Below are 24266 nucleotides of genomic sequence, written 5' to 3'. Positions count from 1 at the left end.
AAATAAATCTGAGCACATCCACACTGCCTACTGTGTTATAACATGCCATGGGTTCTGGTGATAAGAATCTTGGTCTCTTCTGAAGGAAACAGTTATGTGCATTTATAAATAGTCATATTTCTTGCAATTTAGGGGACAGTGAAAATACTGAAGGCTGTAACTTAAAGTTTAAGCATCACGGTACGTAGTAAGAGAGTCATTGGTTGAGGGCTTCAAAACAGTTGTGGAGGCCCACTTCAGTCAGAACTATCTGACTTCTGGTGGGTTTCAGCTTGTGGGAATTAGAAACCAGAGGGACTTGTCTGAAATGTCTGATCTGTGTTTTCATCTATCATTTCTTTACTGTCTTGTCAAGAACAAACTGAAACAGAGAAGGTAACAGTAGCAATAATTCTCTAATACCCCATTTCCCAGTGCTCAACAGTGGATAGTGTATCACATACCCAACTGACCTAACACTGATTCCTTTCTTACCATTCAAAGCAAGGTGAACCTATGGACGTGGGGAAAAAGGAGAGACCTTTTAACTGTAAATGGGTGCTACCTCCAGTGGATAGAAATCATGTGTAAAGTCTTTTCCTTTGTTACAACATTTTAGCGGCAGATGCGTGCGCATTCTGGGTAAGAAAATGGAGCTGACATTAAAGCCTGCAGTGGTTGGAGGACTTTCTGTAGCGAATTTATAATTGCATTTCTTGTATCAGTTTCAAGCATGAAACCAGTCTGAATCTGTGCTGAATAGTAAACAATTAAGGATCTCAAGAACCCTGTGCAAAAGCAGTGATAAAGATGAATCAAAATGGTGCAAAATCATAAGAATGATATCAGAACTCACAAAAAAAGTAAATGCATCAAGTCAGGCTGGTCACAGACAAACTTTCAAGGATCTTTTCTATTTCAGTGACTTTCTGGAGTAACCGTTCTTGCCAGTCTGCAGGGACTAAGGTTCAAAGTTCTTACAGGAGTACAGCATCTGGAATGCCTCTCCTCGTTTTGCATAGAGTTCTGTGCAAAACTAATTGGGCCATACAATATAGAGATGGTTAATCTGGAAAGAACTTGGGAGTATGCAAAATGTGGGTTTGGGGCGGGGGGGGGGGGGAATGAGTTCTCTTCCTTGGCTTAGGATAGCAATTAAATTCGCAGCAAATACAAAAGCATGTGCCATGCATCTGAGACAAAGATGGGGTCTGTGGTGCTTGTACAAATTTAATTCTTTACATACTCGGGCTGTTACTCATTTCTTCTTCTCCCCTTGGCTTGCTGAAGTGATCCACAAGTCTTTCTGTAAATAGAGTCCTCATGTAGTGATGGACTCTGGAGATACGCTGAAAAATCAAGGACCAGAGGATCATAACTAAGCCAGAACTGTTCTTATTATTGGAAACATCTTTTGTTTTGACTTGCTTTAGTTTTTGAACCCTATAAAACATGTGGTGGTTTCTCTGATCACCAGGAAGTGTAATAGCAGAACTCTGTTTAGAAATTCCAAGAGAAGCAATAAAACTTATTTTGTATTGGTGCCAAAGTACTGGCTAAATATTTGGAACATATTGACACTGTGAATGAAGATGAGCTGCTTTATTCAGGGAGCTTATAGAGTTGTTGGTCTAAGATGTATTGTCAGAGAGGATAAGGTCAGTCAACAGAGTGTATTTTTCTCTTTGTCCTTCACTCTTGATGTCTTTAGGTTGCTTTTTGCTTGTTTAGTTATAATCTCTTTTAATTGGCTTAGTAGAATTTGGCAAAGGAATTAAACAGGGAAAAGCTTCCTGTTAGAGGTTTGGGGGGTAGTAGAGGGTGGCTGAGCATTTATTCTGAATTGCTGCATTCTAGTGTCAGATATGTAAGTATGTAGAATAGCTTCATGGTTCAGGCACAGTTAAATAGCTAAGCTTGTTTTGTCTTGGGATATGGTTGTTATTTTAAGGGAAGACAAATCGAATTGGTCTGGCTTTCATGAAGGTCTAAAAGACGTCTGCATGCAAGGTACTAATGTACCTTGATAGGCTAAAATCTTCCTTATTTTGGTGGCAGGAGTCTCTCAAAACTCCAATAAATACGTCACTGACCTACTATCAAAGTGTATGATTTAAAAAACATCCTTAACAATTATTGGAACTGTTTGTAGACAAATGTATGAGGTATGTGTCCAAAACTAGTTCTTAATGCTCATGTATCAGAACGTATCTTGGTTATGTGAACATCTTTATTACTATCCTATTTGTAGGATAAGGATCCCAAATTAGAACAGTTCTAATAAGTTTAACTGTTCAAAACCAAACAATGCACCAGATGCTTAAAGTGCTGCAAGCACAAATTGCTCTTTTTTAAGATCTGAAAGCTCTAAAATGTCGTTTGTGAAACTACATCAAGAAAACGATGTTAAGGGTGTTTGCTAGGTGGCACTGCAAGTTAACAAACCAGATCATTCTTTGTGCTGTAGGATGCAGTTCAACCTTAGCAAGAGCTGAGGTTCAGCTTGTGAAAACGCATTGTGGTACAGTTCTTTTGGAAAACGACTGGCAAAATAGCAGGAAATGGAGCTGGGCAGTTGAATAGCACCTACAATATTCCTTGAAAAATATAATGGAAATTATGTTTCTATGGTGAGCTGTCAAAGGGCTGTTTATTTCAGAGACGTGACCTGATTTTTTCACATGCTGTTCCAAAACACTTGTGAAGCCAGAATGGAGAATTGTACAGAAAAGGGTTGTTAGAAACACTAGCAGAAAATTCAATGTAGAGTCACTGCTAGTACATTCTTAGTATAGGGCAGTGTTCCTCAGCTGGTGGTCCATACAATTGTAGTGGTCCCCGAGACATCAGAAGGTGATCTTTATAGTGCCTGGGGAAACAAGTGCACATGTTCCAATGCGCTTGAACAGAATCAGTAAGACAGCTTAACATTCTTGGAGAAAAAAACAAAACTGAAACCCCCCACCTGCTATTGAGACCCCCTTCACCCCAAAGCAACTGATTTCTCCAAAAGACACTGAACTCCTTTTGCCTGATATAATAATGTCTGTGACTTGGTAGTAACAGGAACACAAATGTTGAACTCCTTAGGAGGCAGGGGTTTTGTTCATACAGACAAATGTTTATAAAGAGGTTATTTTTTAACACTTAGGTGGCAGATATTCAAAGAAGAATTAAAAAACCCTACTTGCAAATTAAAGGTAATAATTTTGATGTCAGGTATTGCTTTTAATAGAACTTTTCAAAAGTACACTGAAAATCTAGGAACATAACCACTGGCTGTCCAGTATTTACATCTTTGTAATAGTTAATTACTACTGCATTTGCTGTGATTCACTGGTTGAACTCATCCTGCCACTTGCATTGTGTCACAAGTTTAGTCCCAATAACGTTCTTGCTGAATCTGTGCTGTAAGACTGCTGAAGTCATTGGTTGCTGGTTTATTATTTTACAATAATAAACTGCTTACCTTACACTGCGGCTTCCAAACCTTTATAGGAAAAATAAATACAGAGCAGGAAAAGAATCAGTGCAAATATGTTTTAATCTTTATTCCGCAGTCAGGATCTTGAGCCATACAGCTGTATGCTCTTTGTCTTCTCCATACAGTAGCAAAAAAACAACTGGTATGTTCTGGTCTCGAGAGCAGGACAGGAAAATGGCTTCTGTTTGCCTGTTCTCTAGTCATCACCATTGAATGGGTTCATTTGTTCTTCACAATGTATTTCATGTGTTTGAGTCAGTTGGTTGTGAAAACCAACTGAAATGTATCTATGTGATGGTGCTGCTCTGCCCTCTTGTTCTTTTTGTTGTGAAGTACTTACAATTCTAGTATTTCATGTTCAGACTAAGAACAAAAAAATAGCTTCCATCCAAAATTATATGTCATAGGAATCTTATCCCAAATGCAAATTGATATAAATTCAGTCTAGTCCTATGGAGGTACCAGTTTTCCAGTCAGAAAGGAAGTTATTCCTACTCTGCATCAGGGCAACTTAAAATTATACTATCTCTTGAAAGCTAAAATTGGGCTACAGCTGTATCCAGGGCCAAGGTCTGGAAAGGACCACTTAGGAGAATCCAGACTGCAACACAAGGTGCATGGCTTCAGCTACCATCCTTCCTGATGCGTGTGTTCACTGCAGGCTTTGCTGACCTGACCCACCACCGTCTGTCACACAGGGAAGAGGTGGCAGCTTTATGTTCTTATGGCTTCTCCATGCCGTGGCACAAGGCCCTTCTGTGCAAATAAGCCATAGTTTCATACACAAGGTGCTCCTGCTGTTGCTAGGAGACCAAGTCTCTGCTTGCAGAGAAAGGGTATTTCCAAATTTAAAATGGCTCCTTATATATTTGACTGGGAAATGAAGTCTCTGGTACAAATGGGCATTCACCTGCCCATGAACAGGGAAAGGAAGTTCTTATTTTGTGAAACAGATTTCAAACTTCACAATGAGAGGTTTTGAAATCCTTAAAAATAATCAAAGTGTTTTTATAGATATATTTATATGTACATATAATGTATGGTTGTACATATAATGTATGGTTGTACACATCCAGAGCACAGGTATGTTCCAGATGCTGTGTGATAGAACCATAAGAATTCTACCTTAAGGTAGAATTTATAGAAATAATTTTCAGGACATGCATATTGTCCATTCCAAATATCGTTTTGAAACTCTGCTCTCAGTTTCTATTTTGTTACTGTAGCAGTGGGAAGTCGCAGCTGTAACAATGGTTGGAAATCATTGAAGTGTTCTGTAGGTGCCTTTTCACCTTCAATTTATTAAAACTGAATTTGTATTGTTAACGCCTTTCTGGTTTTCCTGCCTTTCAGATGAGAGCACCAAGATGTTCTTCAACACTCAGAATCCTGCTGCTCCTCTTTCAATCACTCTTTCTTGATTCACTGATCCAAGGAATATTTGAATATCAACACTTTAAAAACAATGATTTAATCCCTTTCCTGCGCTTTGTGCCCAAAGTTCTTCTTGGGACTCCTTATCAGCTGCCCTGATTCATGCTAATCTCCTTCTCAGCTAAAGCATCTTTAATGCTGTATTAGAGTCAAGTCAAAGCACCAAATCTGAGATGAAATTTCTTGTAATTATTTCTTGGATGCAGTTACCTCAACCAGTTCTTCAGTTTTCATAGTGACAAGCTTAATGTTCTCATCTTGTTAGCCTTTTTCAACACTGATCATGTTTGAGGTTATGTTTCCTTCTTTATTTCCTTTCTCTTTGTACTGTGATTATAATCAATGGCAGCAGTGATGTACAGTTCTTTGAAGAAAAAAAGAAGCACCATTATTCTGCTAACATAATGTAGCAATTGCTGAGAATAACACAGGTTTTAACTTTTGGCACTCAAAACAAAGATGTTGATGGAGACTGATTTGTAAGACCCTGGTGCTGCTGAATGTTCGATATTCCAGCAGTAGCTAAACTTGAACAAAGGAAGAAGTTTTGTGACCTGGCCTAGGACAAGACAAGATTGCCAGCACTCTAAACCAGCTTTCTTTTAGTCTTCCCATTATTAGTTTTAGGTGAAAGTAATAATCAGCTGTTCCAAGGAGCTGGAACTCATTGGAGTTCCTGCTCCACCAGGGGGATTGGACTAGATGATCTTTTGAGGTCCCTTCCAATCTCTAGCATACTGTGATACTGTGAATACATGAAGGTATAAATCCATTCCTTCTTCCATTATTCATCTGGATAACTGTAATTGATACATACTGGAGGAACTAATGCTTTCTCACTGGAGATGGTGTCCTAAAGTGACTATTTGTGTGACACTCCTGCTGTTTTCAGTTTTCTTTTGTCTACCAATGAGTGGATGACAGGAAGAGGCTGTCAGCCTTTCTCCCACACCTGTGGTGACATTGCAAAAGCTGTTGTTCAGGCACTGCTCACAACATTGACAGACTCCCACTCTGCTGGGCACCTTCCTCTCTTTTCCTCTCTCCCTATGATTCACTACTGTTGCAATGCCTCAGGAGTCCAGCTGAGCTGGCAAGATGAGATAGCTGTGCTGGAAGTAATTGCAGTACAGGCACACTTCTTATTTATTGTGGTTGCACCCTACCTGGTCTTCATGTCTACCTGGTTTTGTTCTTTACCTGTTTCTTCTCTGTCCAGCGAGCTCTCAGGTTGCAGAAGCAGAAGGGGTGACAAAGCTACTTAAGTAATTCTACTGATACAAGTTCAGAGCAAGAATCACATGCAGAATTTATAGTAGCTTGGTCTATTCCCAGCTAATGGGCAGTATGCTAAATGTGTGTGCATCCCTACTACTACATGAATTGTAACAAAAGTTTAATGTGAGCTGTAAGAAGCTACAGCACTGTTCCCTCCTTAAGCCTTCTAGTGCACTTTTGGAAATAGATGTGTTTGGTTTGGGTTTTTTTCTCCTAAACCTCAGACAACAGGGAAGCAAATTTAGAACCTGAACCTCACCAGGTCATTAGAAATAGATCTCTCCTTTGCATGATGTTTGATCCCAGCTTCATACTGGTGCCTAGGCTGGATGGGAAAACTGCATCCCTGCTGGAACCCTGTCAGCTGGGTGATAGTAGATGCCTCACTGAGTGAAGTTTCACAGGTAACCTTTTAGCAGTGCTGTCATAGGCTTTCCTTGACACCTCACTGCCCTTTGCCTTGGAGTGATCCATGTTTTGTGTGACTGCCGGTGAGCTGGCTCAGTGAATCTTCTATTCTTCCCTTTAAACAAGATAAATTTCCTGCTGGCTCAGCAGCAGGGGGACTGGGGTGGTAATGAGGGTTTTGGGTAAGGCACTTCTGAACTCTTTGAACACTGAGAAATTGCACTGATACAACCAACTGAAAGAGTTTTCTTCCTTTTGAAGCAGGTCTTGTAATTTCTTTTATAAATAAAATCCTAACTGCTTACTTACCCTACTGCTCTTACACAAGCAATGGAGGTCTTTGCATTTTTAACCTTCAGTCTTGTTAGTTTTACTCAGATAGGCTTTGAAAAATGTCACTTACATAAATTCCAGCCAAATAAATGCTGTATAAATAGATTTATGGACATTTATGGAGTGTCAGTATGTGCTTCACACTCACCAGAAACTATGTTGGTGGGATCTTCATCCTTGTTTCCTGGCAGATCTAACAGCCTTCTCTGGCAAATGAGAGGACACGTATGCAGAAGCCAAGCAGTGCAGTGGATTGGGTATTTTCCTTTATATTTTAAAAAGCATTTCTCATAATATTTTATACATCCTTTTAAAGAGACTTGTGGGGATGGATGCTTCAGGACAGGGATCTGGCACTCAGACGAGGACTGCCGGGAGCAGCCCGTAGATGGCAACGTAAGATCCTTGAATCAGGCACATTCTCCACTCTGCATTGATGACAACCGGTTTTCTTACCCAAACTCTGACACAGCCTTGATTTATATTGTTCTCAGTAACTCTTGACTCTTCTAGCAACGCATCCTCTGGGGCTAGTAGTGCATCTCGAGTACTATAGCTTTTATAGTTAGAAAAGCAGCCATATTCAAATACAGCAAATAGTAAGTTTTGATTCACAGGGAAAACTTTCTCTTTGGCTTTGCATCGTAGTACACTACAAAACTAAATACGCCTTTGGTCCTGTGCAGGTGCTTGAAGTACTTTAGGTGTGGGTCAGAGTTTCTGCTGTCAGTGGAAGAGCAAAGAGTCAGTAGGGAAAAAATGCACATGCAGGTTTACACAGGTCCCACCAAGAGGAGAGTTTGACTAACAGAATTTCAGGGCTTACAGCAGCCTCTGTGGTGGGATAAGGTTGCCAATTTCACCTTATGCTGTTGCTGCTGATTTTTCTTTCCTGTTCTAATGTCCAAGTTATGTTCGTTTTCATCCTGTGATTCCCATGTTGAATCTGTGCTCTCTGCTTTCACCTAAAAAACTGTGAAGATAACTTCACGCACTTCCTGTGCCATGTGATGTTTTGCAGTCTTAGCTTTTCCTACTCAGGTTGACCCCAGAAACAATCCTTTCTAAAGTTAAAGACACCTGCAAGTCCTCAGTGTTGGATCTGGTTAGCTTGAGGGTATTGTTGCTTGATTTCCCCAAAAGTGCTTTTATTTATGAGTGAAACTGAGTCATCTTTTCCTTGGCTGACCTGCGAACTACCACTGTAAAAGTTATGAATGGTATCCCTCAGCTTCTTTGTGACACGAGGTGCACCACTAATGAAAGCAAGAGCATTACTTTCATGTATCATTCAGCAACTCTGTTAAAACCTTATGTCTGTGTGAAATTAACTGTAGAAATCTAGGCTGGTCCACACAACTTTGTTCCTGTGGTAGGCACCATTTAAATTAGATTGTTGTCTTACAGAAAGATAAAGGTTATTATACTTGCTGACCACTTTACTTGCATGACTGAGAGATGTAAAATTAACTATCTCTGGTTTTGGAAATGAATGGCCTTGGGTTTTTAAACATTCTGATCTCTAGGTGATGGCCTGGGAGGTACTTACGTTCCAGGTCACTCACTTGAGCCAGGTAATTATTACAGTTTGCAGCCCTGTTTTCTGCACCCACAATGAATGTAGGAATAAAATTATGACCATAATTAAGAATGGCTACAAAACTGCAGTCATTAAAAGGGGTACCTAATGGAGGAGAAGCTTAAACTGCAGCTTGACAGCGTTACATGTGTTTATGTGCCCTAGCTGACTTCAGTGTTGCTCAAGACTGTTCAACTCATGTCAGAAGGGCTACAGGGATAACGAATTAATATTTATAAAGTATAGCAAATGTGCTCTAATTACCCTGATGGGCCTGCTGTGCTTCAGTTTTGGCAGAACTTTATTTCTGTTCAAGTGACATTTGCTTCTAAATTAGTTGCCACGGGCAAAGGGAAAGGAGAAACCCTGTTGGATGGGGCAGAAACATCCCCCTGATAATTATGGTCCTGCAGTTCCTTCACCACACTTCTGGCAGGGCTAATAGCAGTTTTAATAGCTGTAGTGATTTCAAGGGAGTATTTTGAAGACATGAGATGCTGGAAAATGGCAAAGAAAAACACTGAGCAAAAAGGGAGGAAGATCTAGTTTTATTGTTAATAATCAATAGGCCAAACTCAGAACATTTTCAGTGTGGCAGCACAGGCAAAAATCTCCTTGACTTTATTTGTGGTGTAGAAATTTACCTTTATTTATGGTGTATGATTTTACATAGTGACTGACAGCTACAAAACAAGGAATCCTGTCCTAAGGACTTACACTCTATAATGCTACAAGACAAGACAGAACATGCACAGAGCTGAATTGATTCAGTGAAGTACAAGTTTTGGATCTAAAATGGTCTTCACTTTCCTGGTTTTTATACTATCACTGCTATGTTAAGAACACTGAGATCATTAGTAATGCTGAAATGGGAATGTTAAAATGCCACAGAGGAAGTGGTAAATGGGTGAGTGCGTAAATCTAGGGTTAAGCATTTTCAGTTTAAGCAATAGATTATTTGAAGTGTATTTTTGTTGACGGGGTGATGTTCATCCACTGTCACAGACTCTAGTTCCATGCCTTCAGTTCTGTCTGGTTTCTGGTGGTTGCACTCTTTGTGCCTATAGGGTACCACAGTTCCACCATCCCAGAACACACTGTACCTGGGTGCTTTCATTTCCTTATTTTTTTGTCTATTTTTGGCACTCCTGTCACCTTTTGGATAGAGACTAAATTAACTGTCAAATCTTGCATAAGATTAACTATTACCACAGAAGAAACTGGGCCATGTACTATTGTGGCAGCTACTGGTAGAAATGAAAATGGTGAGTAATGAAAGTGAAAATGGGTGAAACTCTGCCACCTGGGTCAGAGTCAACTGGTCAGGTTAGAGGTTAATGTCAGTGACAGACGTGAGAGCAGAGATTGGTGTCAGGTTAATGTCAGTGACAGACGTGAGAGCAGAGATTGGTGTCACAGTCTTTGAACTCACGTTTGTCACTTTGTTGTTTAATTTCTGATTATACACAGGCAATGAAATCTCTGTAGGTTTAGGATTATCTGCTCCAGATTTCAGCCTGTTGCAAACCCAAAAGAGGAATATGAAATCCCGTAGCTTTGTTAGGAAAAGTATTTCTTCCTTTCCTCTTGTTTTAACTTCCTAGTCTTGTTATCTAAGCAAAAAGATCAATAATTGTATGGAACAGGACTATTTCACAGTCAGGCATGAACTGCCAAGAACTTTGTATTTGCTGCTGTTCTATTGTTTCAAACTGGCCCTGACCAAGAGCAAGCTGGCTTCTCTGGATCTGGATTCTTTGCGCTGCTTCATATTCCTTGGTCCCTACTTAACATTGAATGAGATGTGCAAAGGACAAATAACGTTAATGCTGGTAGATATTAGTGCTTCTGTGCAATTGAAGAATAAGATTCCAATTCATCCGTCCTAACACTGGCCTTTTAATGTGACACCTGAGTTAGGGATCTAGTTCATTCCAGGCTTAGTTACAAAATAAACCCCAGAAAAGACTTCATATCCCCAGTGCTGATTCAGATCTTTTGATGAGGCTGCTGCTTCAGGCACTTCTGTAAGTGCCTAAAATGAACTTTTACTCTCAGTCTGTAGCCTAAAGGACTGTTTGAGTGGAAAGCTTTTGTTTAGAGAGATTCCTATGAAACTTCAGTTGCAGAGGGGAGCTATAGCAGTAGGAATGAGAACCTTCCACAGCAAAAATCTTTGCTTTCGCATCAGCCTGAATGAATCCCCAGTTAAACTCTACCCACACAAGTCATGAATGTATAGAGCACGCCAGCTTTCCTTCCCAGATGTGCATCTCATGATGTGTAAATCCGCGATTCGGTTCTGCATGATCTTTTTTATTGTTTAATTGGGCATTGGTAAAGCCTTGGGCTATTGAATGACACTACTAAAGCCTCTGACTATGGAAACCTGGAGTACTGAGTTACAGAGGAAAAAATATAAAGGGACAAATGTAGACAAGTCCTGTGTATTCCCTAAAGAGAAATTTCCCTAAGACCTTGACCTATAATGAATATTAGTGTTATACAAATTATTCCAACTCACCTTGCAAATTATGTTCCTTGATGTATAGTTAAAGAAGCCTTGTGGCTCTGTCTTCATTTATTAGTGTTGCACTCACCAAGTGATTTTTGTTGCTTTTGTTATTGCTTTTGAGGAAGGATGACAGAGGAGGGAAAGATTCTGGAGCAAGTAATTTAATCTACCACTTCCCCTGGAAATGCTGGTTTTATCAGGGATTTTTCTCTTTCTCAATCTCAGTGGATCCTTCCTGTTTTTTTTTTTTTTTTCTGAATCTGATGATTCTTTGGTTAAATGGTTAAAATATTGAATGGTTCAAATGTTTTAAAGTTATATCCCAAGTAACCGTGATTGTGACTCTTGGGACAGCATGCAAGAAAGAGGTTTCCTTATACAAGCTGCTGAATTGGTACCTGTATTTTTCTATACTGAGATGGTTTTCTTTCCTAGTATATACTTTCCATCACAGCCAGCCTGCTTCAGGTAGCAACGCTCATTGCCCAAACTCTGCCTTAGCTGCTGCTCACTTCTCAGACAGACCCCAGGTTGTCAAGCATGCCTACGCACGTGTGACAGTCTTTCTGTACCGTAAGAAGCACATGGAAATGCAAGGAGACTAACACTTTATTAATCGAAGTTAATACAGCTGCTGCTGTTTCATTTCATACTGCACATAGTATTGCACTATAGAGAAGGTAAGAGAAAGAGCAATGCAAGCCTCTTTGTTGCAGACATGCACCGCTATCAGTGGCAATTCAAACTTCATAAAAGCACATAGTGTTTTTTTAATTGGGACTTTCTTGTTGACTGCACATGCTGCTAAATGCAAAACGAAGTGATAGCTGACTTGGTAGCTATCAGCTGTGCCACTGGAAACAGGCAGCTTTTGAATCAATTCATAATTTAACTGAATTTGACTAAAAAGTCAGGTAATACACTGTAAAGAGGCATAATGACTTTAGGCCCTCAGCCTTCACAGTAAGAGCTGGAACACAGCATGTGGGTTTCATACTAATGTGCTCTTAAGACTTATAGCTGGGTTTATTTAGCATAAGGACTGCAGTATGTATTGCCTCCTGTAAAACACAAGCAACTTTGTTACAGTGATTCACAGTAAAACATGTTGATATGCTTACAATCAATGTGCTGCCAAGTACAAAATCACATGGGGGTACCTCCTGGGCAGTTAATTTGTTCCTGGCTTAGGCAGAACAGGCAAGATGCTTTCACAGGTTTGCTCAACCAACTTCAACCCAACTTCAGGGTGATATTTTTTTTGTTGCCAGACAAGGACTTTAGAATCAAGTGATAATTTGGGATAAAAAAGTAAAGTCATACATGAAATAAATGAGCATTAACTTAATGGAAAGATGTTGAGAGAATGGATGGACCTTCTGGATTTATTAGCTAGTATAACATGGAAATAAGCTTAGGTTTTATTTGGTAAGTTTCGATTTCTCCTTATATTCATTTACAGCTTCTTATTTATGGCTCAGCCTGTCAAACATATTCTTAGATAAGCAACTGTTGCTCACAGGACTAATCTAATTACCAGTTCTTTTTATAACGAGTGCTGACACAAAGGTAGAAGGATGTATAGCACTTGTGCTGAAGCCAATGCTACAGATGATCAAACAGTTTTGAAATTAAGTGCATTTTGGATGGAAAATGTGTCCCTTTTTTGTCACGATGTCTCTGTTTTTTGTCCAACTCTAATTAGAAGAACAAGAGTGAAAAGCTGGTTACATTTGTAGTTCTGCCACATAATTAACTGCCAAGAGTTTAGGCTTCTGCAGAAATGCTCCACGGGCATATTTACCTACTGCAGGGTGAAGAATGGTAGAGCCCTCATTACTTGTAAAGTGCCTTTTTAAATGGTCTGGAATTACTCTTCAAGAGCACGTATATCAGAACACCTTCAAATGGTATTTTAAAGACAGTTGAAAAGAAAACCAGTGTAGCGTGGGCTTGGCCAAACAGCAAAGGCTGAGGAACTAACTCTACCTTATTGAGAGGACAATGTTTGTGTCCTTGGCTTTCATTCAAATCACAAACCCATCGTGTGTTCTGGCATTTCTAGCAACCTGCTCCAGAAATGCCAATAAGTAATAGTATTTCTGGAAATTAATCTGGAGAAGCATTGGTGAATGTAATGGAAACTTCTGAATTTCCTTGGCTCAGAACTGATAATAAGTAAAAGTACTGAAAAGGAGGGGAGGAGGGAAGGTGAAACCCTTGAGATTAACTTTTCTTTACCTCTAAGCACACATGAAATCAAACAAACAGGTTGTTGGGGTTTTTTTAATCTCTGGAGTTTTCCTCCTGAACTGTTGTGCAAACTGGTTTCATTCCCTCTAAAATAAATGGGAGTTCTGTCATTAATCTCCATAGAAACCTGTGCCAAACCTCAGTGTTTCACTGACCCATGTGCTCCCGCTGACTTCAGCAGGACCTGGCCCAAGGCACACACACGGATGAAGAATACACGGGTGTGTTTTGGGACCTTAACTGCTATTTCATATCCTATTTGAAATTTTCTCCAATCCTATGATGTGTGTCATGATGCCAAAGGTATGATTAATTAAGTCTTAGGTCCCTCCTGATTGAGGACAGTAAAGTATAAAGCTGTCAGTACCCCCCACTCCATGACTCAAATGATATTTTCTTTTCTTCACCATTGGCAACTTCCCACGACCATATATTTTCTGCTCCTTCTAAAGAACCAAATGCTGAATGTGAATGGGTAGCTGAAGCTTCGATTTGCCAAGTAATGGTAGGGTGTCCCCTGGAAACAGGCCTCTTTTAATTCTGTTTCATATCTGAGGTAAGTAAAAACATGGAAACAGATGGTAGGGAATGACTGGCATCTCATCATGCATATTTCATTTGATTTGCAGCTAGTCACCTCTTGGTAATAATATTAAATGCTATAGAACTCAAAGACTTTGTTTCTGGGATTACTGCATTCAGTGACATAGGTCAACTCTGTAACTTCAGTTAAACTTTGTAGCTGGTGAGCTATAAGTATTTACATCTTGAGCAAGATACATGATACAAACAGCTCGATTCTTCTCCTATGTTTAGGGCTGACTTGCACAGAAATATACAGTTGCTGTTGTGAATGACAAATCTCACTTAATGTGTTTTTTTAAGAGCACAATGGGATAAACATCTGTGGATATTTCCATTATGCTCTAAGGCGTTTTAATAGGAGAGATTTTCACCACCAATTTTGTTGTATTTACATTATTTATATACAAGAAGAACAAGAAAAATGGCAGCCTGTTTAATGATTATATACATCATGATTCGGTTGGAAAAATATGTATTACAAATGGCAAAACAGCCTGACAAGTACATTATTATATGGTGTTCTATTTTTGTCAGAGACTTTTAATTCCTAAAATCCCGCTGTATGATCTCAGTGAAAGATCCTATACATTATACTGGAGGGGGGAGTAGAAACAGCATAATAATAGACTTCTCAGTTCCTGGTTAATAACTATTTTTCTTATTTTAATATGAGGGTTACCTTTGCAAAATGCTTCCGAAGCAAATTAAAAGATGGACTCTGATACAACAAAACATCACTTGACGTCAGGAGAAACAGCAACCTAAATTTCATTCATTGTCCCTAGTCTCAGAAGAGACACTGGGGAATAAAATATCACTCCCTTGTGATGCATTACTTATCTGAGACTTTGTTTTTAATAAGAACTGTGCTCTCCTGTACATTATTCTTTCCTGTTCTTGCTTTAGCTCAATGTAGGAGCGTGAAAACGTGTGGAAGATGGAGGTGACTGGAAATGCCATGAGGAGGATGCCACTCAGTATGCTGCTGAGCGCCACCACTTGGCCAGGAATGCTTCTGGGAACCATATCTCCATAGCCTACCGTGGTCATGGTGATGACAGCCCACCAGTAGCACGCGGGGATGCTGGTAAACTCCTGCGAGTTCGCCATCTCATTCTCAATGACATAGAGGAGTGGTGCAAACAGTGCAATGGCCACACAGAGGAAGAGCAGCAAGAGCCCGAATTCACGGGTGCACCTGCGAGCTGTCAGCCCCAGTGTCTGCAGCCCCAGGGAGTGCCTGGCCAGCCGCATGACGTACAGAATCCTCAAGGCACGGAGAATACGGAGGACCAGACCTACTTTGTCCAGGTAGATGCTCCCAGAGCTGGGCTTTTTATAGCCCACTGACGTAGTGTCTACTAGCAAAGTGATGTAGTATGGCAGAATGGCTATTATGTCGATCAGGGTTAATGGTCTCCGCAGAAATGCAAACTTGCTCTTTGCCTGGATGAATCTTAGCAGGAACTCCAGGGAAAACCATGCCACACACACAGACTCCACAATGAAAATATTGTAGCACATCTGGGAACACTCACCCTGCAGGAAAGAGGAGGAGTTCATAATCGGCACTGGATAATAACTATTTTACTTGGTGCAGTGACAGGAAGAGAGGTTTCTGTGTTGGTTTTTTTTTAAACCCAAAATATTAAAAGAATTGAAGCTGTTGCTATGGGGAAACACACTGACAAAATAGAACAAGTTGAATGCAAACCTTAGAAAGGAACTATATATTCCACAGAAGATACTGCTTGGTAACTTCAGGCTTTCTAAACAGCAAACACAAAGCTTAACAAGGTAATAATGCAGTTGTACAGAAGAGTGAACACTAACAAAATGTTCTTTGGACATAAAACTTGATACAATTAATTCTCTTACGATTAAACTGAATTGAAAAGAATCACATCAGATTTCAAATATTCTTTGTGTTATTTTCCCCTCTCTAAAAACAACTGAAAAATCTGCATGGAAATCAGAACCATCAGACCTTGTGCTTGTCCTGCTCTTCCCAGCACATACCGTTTTCCACCCTGAAAAGCTAACTTACCTTTTCCTCCTCCTCCCTCAGGCCAGGCATGGTGCTGATGGATAAGTTCACTGCTGTAATAGTTACAAATAAAACAGACAAACAAGCAAACACCTTTCCAGGGAGGCCAGACTGGGGTCTTTCCACCATGTCTTGCAGCTTTTTCATGCACAAGCCAATTCTTGTCTCCTCTACTGTTTCACCTGTTTCATTTTCTATGAGGTCATCCTCCCGTTCATTTATTTCTGTAAGCTCCTCCATTTTTTGCAGGTATCTCCTCTTACAACACCACTCCAAGTTGTCTTCCTCAATTCCCCAGTAGAGCAGCTCCTCTTGGAAAGACAGTGCACACATCTCACGCAAGAGACGAAGTTTTCCGACCCGCAGAAAGGTCAGGATTGTCCTGAATGCCCCTGGGTTACGGTCGAAAAAGAATTCATTACATGTCACATCGTAATCATCACAGATGTTTAGAATGTCATCAAAATTAGTACAGAACTTCAGCTGTCCCAGACGTGTCAATGGGAATTCATCAAGCGTGGTCCAAGGGAGCAAATACTTAATGCCCCCTACGTTTATAATAATATGATGCTTCCGATCATCAGGGTGAAAGCCTTTCAGGAGATCCTCTTGAGGGTGAATTAGCTTGGCTCTTTGGTAGAAGACTCCCTTAAGTGTTTCTGTTTCTGGAAAGAATGTGTGGTGGAAGGAAGTATCTGAGGTGCAGCTCAGGGCGCTATAGTCATAGTCGGAATTTTCTCCAGGTAGAACAGTCATCTTGGAAGATAACTTCACATCACTTGGCTACTTCTGCAAGCGTCTTCTGGAACAAAAAAGACCAGATATATGGGGTAAGTGAATGAAAGGTTGATTTCAAGTTTGAAACAAATGTAATGATTAGAGCCCAAAAACACTGATAGTTGATAAAAACAATTGGAAACAAAATAGCAGTGGCTGAGTATGGTTAGAAGACCTTTGTGGTGAGGCTGGATTTGTCCAGCTGGGTAGAACTGACTCTGTCAAGGGCTGTTGACTTGTTCAGGAGCTCTGCTCAGCATATGTGTCACACTGGGTGGCTTCTCCTGTCTCAGATACAGAGGTCTAAGTTCCCAGTGGATATAGAAGGAAACCAGGAATAATCTCAGCATGTGGCAGGATATTCCTGGTTCAGAATGGAAGTATAAAAATTATGACAGTATCACATAAGAACATAGAATTCAATTTTGTTTTGTAGAAAAGGAAATTACATCTTTTTTATTTAAGTATTACACATAAAATCTTAAGGATTTTAATACCATGAAGTATATAGAAACAATCAGAAGTCAATTATATTGTAATTCAGTAAATACACACTTCAAAAAAACAGGATAAGATTAACTTCTAAAAGGCCGTACAGAAACAATTTTTTTGGAAAAAGACCCCCCTTACACTGATAATCACATAAAAAGTTTGTGTAGAGTTTATACACATTTAATGACATAGCAACTCCTTTTTTATGGCCTCATTTACAAAAGATTGCAAAGAAATACATGATTTCTGCATAGCCATTGGAATATTGTTTCAGTTGTAACTGATGCCCTATATGCAGGGCATATATATAATAATCCTCACAATGGATTACACTGTGGCTGAGAGCCAGGGTGAGTGCCTTCACCTCGGATTGCAGGAAACCAGAAAATTCTCAGCATGAATTTGAAAATCGCATTCAAATTCTGCTCACACAACACTAAATGTAAAGCCTGTGGAATAAAGTGACCACAGGGTTCAAATGGGTATAAAAACCAGGTACTGCTTTTTGCCTCCCTAGCTCACTGTGTTTTAAAAGTCAGGCAGAAAGTCTGCTCACACACAGCGCTGCTGCTCACTCTTCCACCTGTGCAGTCAGCTACAGCTAATGCGTGGAGTTGCTGAGTTTCATTTGATAAGAATATTTCTTTAAGTAGACTGTACATTAAATAGACATTAATTATGCACAAGTATTCTGTCTAGCCTAGAGTTCACAGGCCAGTAATAAATATTACACTCGACTGGCTTCAGTAGCAGTACATAGTTTTGTCCTTTTCCTGGCTGTACTTACCTCCCCTTTGATACGCACCCTGGGGATATGTGCCCCTGCTAGGGTGACCTCCTTACACACAGAACTGTTGTTCGCAGAAGCTGGGGTTTATAAACGACATCAATAGTGTTACATACCTATTATAGAAGAAAAACCCATGAATACACAACAGCAAAGTATTCAAAAGACAGCTGCACTTCAGTTCAATAGCAACAGGCTTTCCTTGATGCAATGGGACTTACAAGTCTGCTTTCAATAAAGTACAAGCTCAGTTCTGCTCCTGAACTTCCCAGATGGAATACACTGAAAAAAGCAGTTCCTTACGTACTGTTACAAACACGTGGCCCTGGGTGAGCTTTGGATGGAGTGGTATTTCCTGATTCCTCACCTGTAATCTTTAGTACAAAAAGAAATAATTCATTTACTTACCTTTAGGGCATGTGGATAAAGAAAACCTACAATATGCAAGAATGGACAAGGCATGATTCAGATCTTCCAAGAGCTGTGGTACTATTTTCTGGCGTGAGGTAAGCAGAGGTAACCTTTGTCATCTTGCTTCTGTCACAAAATGGGATCTCCTTATTACTATCACTAGTGACTTGAGGACAGCTAGTTAGCAAGGAACCTGTTCTCCATGGCAAAATCTTAAGTGTGTTCACCTTTCAGTGCCTTACCACTACCTACTTGCTTGTATCGGTGAGTTGCTCTGTCTTTGCTCCAGAATCATGACTCTGGAAATCCCTGCGGCACGGGAGCGGCAATTCTGAAGCTCCTCTGGAAGTAATGATGAATGCAAACAATGACAAAATCCCACCAGCCTGCACCTAAATAAACTTCCAATCAGTTCTGGTTTGTCTCTTGCCTTGAGGGAGCCTGAGCAAAGGCCTGCTCACCGGAAAGTCCTTCCTTGGTTTTTTTTGGAAAGCACATTAACACATAACATAATTGTATTTTAAAGTCACACTCGAGGAAATTCTAGCCAACACTGGGATTATCAGCAGAGCTTCATGACAGACGATGGCACTCTGCCATTGCCCACTGGAAAAGCTGCAGGACTCAAGAGAAATGAAGGGATCTGAGGAGAGTGATAACTGGCGCAGATAGTGCTAGCTAGAGCAGAGGAAATACAGAACAGTTGAGATTGAAATTACACTGACATGCAGTCCTGTCACATGAAGCACTCCTAATGACCTCAGAGCTGATCTTCTGTTAAAGCATTCCCAAGTAGAAGTAATGCCACTGGGAGTTCAAGCTGTAGGTTTGATATGGGTGAACAGGACTACCTGATAGGCTCCTTTTCTCAGAGCAACTGCTGTGGTTTCCCCTCTGCCTAACCTATGCTTAATGCAGGGCTGGCCCAAAGAGAATAAAGATTAAGACTGATATAAGACTATGGATAAATGGGAGCTGTTAACTGTTTTCCCTTCTGTAACACCAGATGATGTTGGTTAGCAACAACTAATCTTCTGAAGCTCAGCCAGGAAAAATGAGGAGGCAGTTTATCTCTGTCAGTGGTTTGATCTCCCACTGCATCCACTGTTGACACAATGGGAAGAAATGGGGAGAGGGGAATGTAAACGTTCAGCATGTGTCATACACACACTGTAACCCTGAGGCATCACCTGTGAAATGAGAGCAAAGAAACAAGAATTTCTCTCTTCACTTCCAGCTTTTCAACCTGTGCAAGACAATAAGTTGGACAAATGAATCCCCTGTGTAACACACTGAATGACTGCAGTTATAAAAGGTGTCTCCTTCTTTCTCCATAACGAGAACTGGCAAGCCCACACATCCCACGTAGGCAGCTATAGTATTTGATGCCGTACGTGTGTTATTTACGTGTTCTTTGCCTCAGATACACATAGCATCACATCTAAGGGGGAAGAATAGGAGGAAATAAAGGACAACAGAAAAGATGGCCTGACTCGAAGGAACGGAGGAATGAGGAAAACAAAACCATACACTTCTCTGTATGTTTCTTGTTTTCCTCTGGAAGGAGCCTCTACAACACTGCTTTAAGATGGGAGATACCTAATTAATGGAAGGGGCTTTTTTGCTATTGAGCTTAAAAACCAAGCAAACTGTTCTAGTCATACATGGCAGACTGATGGCTGTACAAAATGCATTAAGAATTAAAGACAACATACAGCATATAAGGTCAGACAAACACATTATCCTATAGCAGCAATTTTCCCCAAAATTAAAGAAGATGAACTCTAAGGCTATGCTGTAGCAGTAAAATCATCAGATAAAACTGCTCTGCTTCAGTAAGGCCCAATGGTAAAATCCCTCCTTGGTTGAGATAGCATTCTGCCCTTCGGATGCTTGGGAGTTAGAGCCCAGTTCATCTTTCCAACTCCCCTGCTGATAATGTGTTTTCATCTTGGGCAAACTGCTTCTCTCTAAGCATCATTTCCTATTTTGTTTGTAAGATTACTGGGGCAAGAACTGTCTCTTACTACAGTATACAATCCTGATCATTGCTCTGGCTTCTAGAAACTACAGTAATACAGAATAACTGGCCCACAGCACAGGCTCTTGGTGACGCTAAGTGGTGTGGTGTGTATGTGGAGCGAGATACAACGTCTTTGAATCTCTACTGCCCTTACTCTCGGCCGCAATGTAGGGAGGGTGCCAGACAATGGGGAAAGAAATATTAAAGACGCCGTTCTGCGGAAAAGAGACAGAAATCATGAGTAAGACGTTAAAATTCCACTGCAAGAATCATTTCCCCTCCCAGTGTCCTCTGCAGTATTTTGAATTCTGCAGTGCATCTCTGATGTAATCAGAGCTCCTGCAAAGAGTCCTGATACTGCTCTGTGATGCAGACAAGACAAAGTTGCGCCTGGATGATAACAAGCATGCAAGGAAGATGCAGAACTCCCCCCTAGACGCTTCTATCAATCCCAGTGCCTGGGACTTGTCTCTGATGCTTTTTACCATTTGTAAATTAAGTTTAAAAAAACCCAAACAACTTTCAGATTTCAGTGCAGGCTGACTATGAAAACAGTGATTTTGGGGAAAGAATTCTGTCAGAGACTGCTCTACAGTTTAGTGATCCTTCCCCTGTTCTTCCCTTAGATAAAATAAGCAGTTTTTTCAAGCAGTGTTAAATTCAGCTATCTTCTGACAGATGATTTCCATACAGTATCAACACTGTCAGGGTACCCTCCTGAAATACTTGAAGCGACAGTCATGCAGCTCTTCACGTAGTAAGAACAGATCTCAAACTTCAGCTCTGCTTGCAAAGTGAGCTTCCAGGCAAATCAAACTTGTAAAGGTTAATATATAATATCAAACAAAATCATCCTGAAAACAGATCATCTGAAAAGAGATGCTCGTATCTGTACATTGCTCTCCCTGAGCTGGACAGTGTTCTGCTTTTTGGCATCTTACGACAACCTACAACTGAATTATGACAAACATTGCTCAGTGTTTGGTCTTATAAAGCTAAGCCTAATTCTACCGATAACAATCAGAAGTGAAAGAACTTTGCAGATAACTTACATCCCCAGGAGGATGTTCTGAAGTGCATCAGAACAACTGTAGTTATTATCCTGCTGTGAAGTATACTGATGTCAACAGATTTTAATAAGTCACATTCAAAACAATCTCTTAAACATTTTTTGAAAAACAGTAAAGGATTTGTCATTGATTTATATAGATACATATTTTGCCACTGAAATGAAGATACGTAGTCAAGAGAGAGTTATTTTATGCGTGTCGGTCCTTCCCCCCCCCCCCCAAGTCTTTTCCCATGAAAAAAAATCCACCAGAAATACACTGCCTATCAAGAGCAGTTAACTTGATGTGCCAGTGGCCAACGAACAGAAGTCAGTAATTACATTAATGTAAAAGACATCCCAATTATTTTAAAATTAAAGCTAAAAAGGACCTTCAGATCAGGCAGAGAAGAAGAAACCAGAAACACGAGCCTCCACGCTGCACTGTGCAGACCCAGGACTCGGGGAGAGGGAGAGCCGGGAAGGGGAAGACCGAGCATCACAAACCGAGCCCGATGGAGCAGCCTTGACCGCCGTCAGCCACCTCCGCGACAGGACAGCAGAACGCCGGGAATCAGCCGAGCGGTCCCGCCACCGGCCGAGCGCCTCCCGCTGCCGGCAGCACGGGCAGCCGGGGCTGGGGAGGGGATGGCGGCGCGGGGGGACAGTCCCTCTCGTCCATCCCTGCTGCGGAAGAAAACCTGTTGCTACCACCCGTGCCCGGACTCGCACGACCCCCCCCGCTTCCTCCCCGCCCCGCACACCCCTCCAGGCGGGTTAGGGCGGGATCCCGGGGACCCCCTCCCCCGCTCCTCTCCCCGCCCCGGGCGGCCCCGGGCGGGTTCTGCCTCCCGCGACGGGGCGACGCCGCAGCCCCGCGCCTGCCGCTGCCCCCCGCACCGGGCAGCGCCGCGGCCCCGAGGCGCTCCTGGAAGGAAAGTTCCCTGGAAACTTGCCTGCGAGTTGCCCGCGGCGCCGGGCAGCGGGCGCGGCCGGCGGGAGCCCCGCGGCGGGGGGGTCGGTGCCGGTCCGTGCGTTCCGCGCTGCGCTGCCGCTGCGCCGTGCGGCGGCGGGGGCGGCCCCGGGGGATGGGGCGGGGGGAGCCCGACCCTCCGCATGGTGCGGCCGGCGGCGGGGGACGCTGCGCACGCCGCGGAAAGCCCGCGGCCGGCAGCGGGGGCAGGCAGCGGCGGGTGGCGCGGGATCCCCGCGGGCCCGTGCTGACCCGCTGCGGGGACGGCGGAGGAGGAGCTCCCGGCGCTGCCCTCTGCGGGAGCCGCTTCTCCCGAGCAGGAGCCGTGGGCCGGGGTTGTGCCGAGTCCGCCCCGGCGAGGCTCGGCCCGCACCCGCCGTGCTGCGGACCCGGGGGGACCGCCCGTAGCCTCTGCCCCGGTGTCCTTCCTCCAGGGCAGCTCTGCGGGGTGGCTGGAAGCAGTGGGTGATGTCCACAGGTGGCATCCCGGGCTGCTGCCATCGTCAGGAAAAGTTCTGGTGCTTTGCCTGTTCCGTGGTAGTTTTAATGATTTATTTTTCGCTTCGAGAAGTGGCGTTAAAAGGGTCCTTTAAAGCCTAAATCAGAACTTATCCATCCCCCCACTGCAGAGCAGTGACTCCAGGAGAGCTAAACCTATGCCATGCTCCTGTGGCACCCTTGCAAAGTACGGCGACGATTAACACACCAGTATTGCTTGTCAGAGATTTGGACAACATTCCGTATCTCTACTTTGAGATGAAATGTGTTTGACACCTGGGTGGAAGTCACTCTGTTTGGGATTTAATCTCTGTTTAAAAGCAGTGAATTAAATCTTGGTGCCAAGGTTGAGGAGACACCAGCAGTTTAAGCTCTGACACTCCCACCCTATGGGCTATTGTCCCGCAGTGGGTACAGGGGTTGTGATACTTTTGGCGTCTGATGTTACCTGCTTAGGCACTGGTCTTGGAGGGAGTTCCCTGCAGCCGAAATCCTGCACCTCGATGCAGGATGGTGACAGTCATCTCTAAGCTCAGTGGGACAGGGGCTGTCTCTTGTTATGATCATTGTGCACTGCTCGGGGTCTCATTTCAAGTAAGGTCCTTTGTTGCTATGGTAATACAAATGAGCAGCCTATACTATGGTAATTTTAGCAAAATACTGCTTTTTCCCCCCTAAACTAAATTGGACTGTGGTTCAGAATTGTGTGGGCACACAGGAATAGTTATGCTGATATTCATCACCCATAGCTGCTAAACAGCAGTTGTACAGAGGGCTGGCAGCGGCCAGGCTGAGGGCATCTCGTGTTCTTTATCCCCTGGTACTGCATATGATTTGTATTTGACTTTGCAAAGGTTTCTTAGCATGGCTCAGCCTTTATCTGCAGAAGGGAGGTAACTGGTTTTACTGACCACCGTGCTGTGTATAACGAATTTTGGCTTTTGTATAATAGTCTAATAATCTTGTTAATGAAAGCCTGTATTTGAAAAGCCTTTGTTGATAATCGCTGTCAAAGAGGAAGGACACATTAAGTAGGGTCTCTCAGGGAATAATCTGGGAACAGTTTTGGTCAGTGTTTTCTGTAATAACTTGGGTGATGGAATGGAGGGCACTGTTGGAACATTTGTAGTGTTTCCAAGCAGAGTGCAAGGCTGAGATTCAAAATGACCTTGATAAACACTGCAGCCCTCATCTGAACTCAGCACAATAAAATCCTAGAGAAAAACTTGTGGTATGACACATAGAAAGGAATATCACATGTCAAATGAGGACTATTAGTTAGGTAAAAATACTGCAGAAGAGAATCTTGGGACTGTAGTGGATCATAGACTGTGCAGTGCTGCAAAACAGTCATGTTGCTCT

General features: G+C 42.1%; 1 protein-coding gene across 3 annotated transcripts; it reads right to left on the bottom strand.

Moving 5' to 3' along the window:
* Positions 1–11755: 11755 nt before the first annotated feature.
* KCNG1 (potassium voltage-gated channel modifier subfamily G member 1) lies at positions 11756–22972 on the bottom strand. 3 transcript variants are annotated; one of them, XM_061375579.1, is made up of 5 exons: positions 22659–22972; positions 21826–22117; positions 17952–18067; positions 15896–16697; positions 11756–15387 (listed from the first exon to the last, which is right to left on the bottom strand). In XM_061375579.1, the coding sequence occupies exons 4-5, from the start codon at positions 16649–16651 to the stop codon at positions 14617–14619; spliced, it is 1527 nt and encodes a 508-aa protein (XP_061231563.1). In that variant the 5' UTR covers positions 16652–16697; positions 17952–18067; positions 21826–22117; positions 22659–22972; the 3' UTR covers positions 11756–14616. The 3 variants fall into 3 exon arrangements, with proteins under 3 accessions (XP_061231563.1, XP_061231565.1, XP_061231564.1); XM_061375581.1 differs by lacking the exon at positions 22659–22972 and having other exon boundaries at positions 15896–16694; positions 21826–22199; XM_061375580.1 differs by lacking the exons at positions 21826–22117; positions 22659–22972 and adding an exon at positions 18360–19149.
* Positions 22973–24266: the final 1294 nt, after the last annotated feature.

This window comes from Neopsephotus bourkii, unplaced genomic scaffold, assembly GCF_033783945.1.
Source record: "Neopsephotus bourkii isolate Nb327-2 ecotype Australia unplaced genomic scaffold, CSIRO-AGI_Nbou_v1 NB_1663, whole genome shotgun sequence".
In the NCBI taxonomy this organism is placed as follows: Eukaryota; Metazoa; Chordata; class Aves; order Psittaciformes; family Psittacidae; genus Neopsephotus; species Neopsephotus bourkii.
Note: the sequence above shows the minus strand (reverse complement) of the source record. Positions and strands in the feature narration are given on the sequence as shown.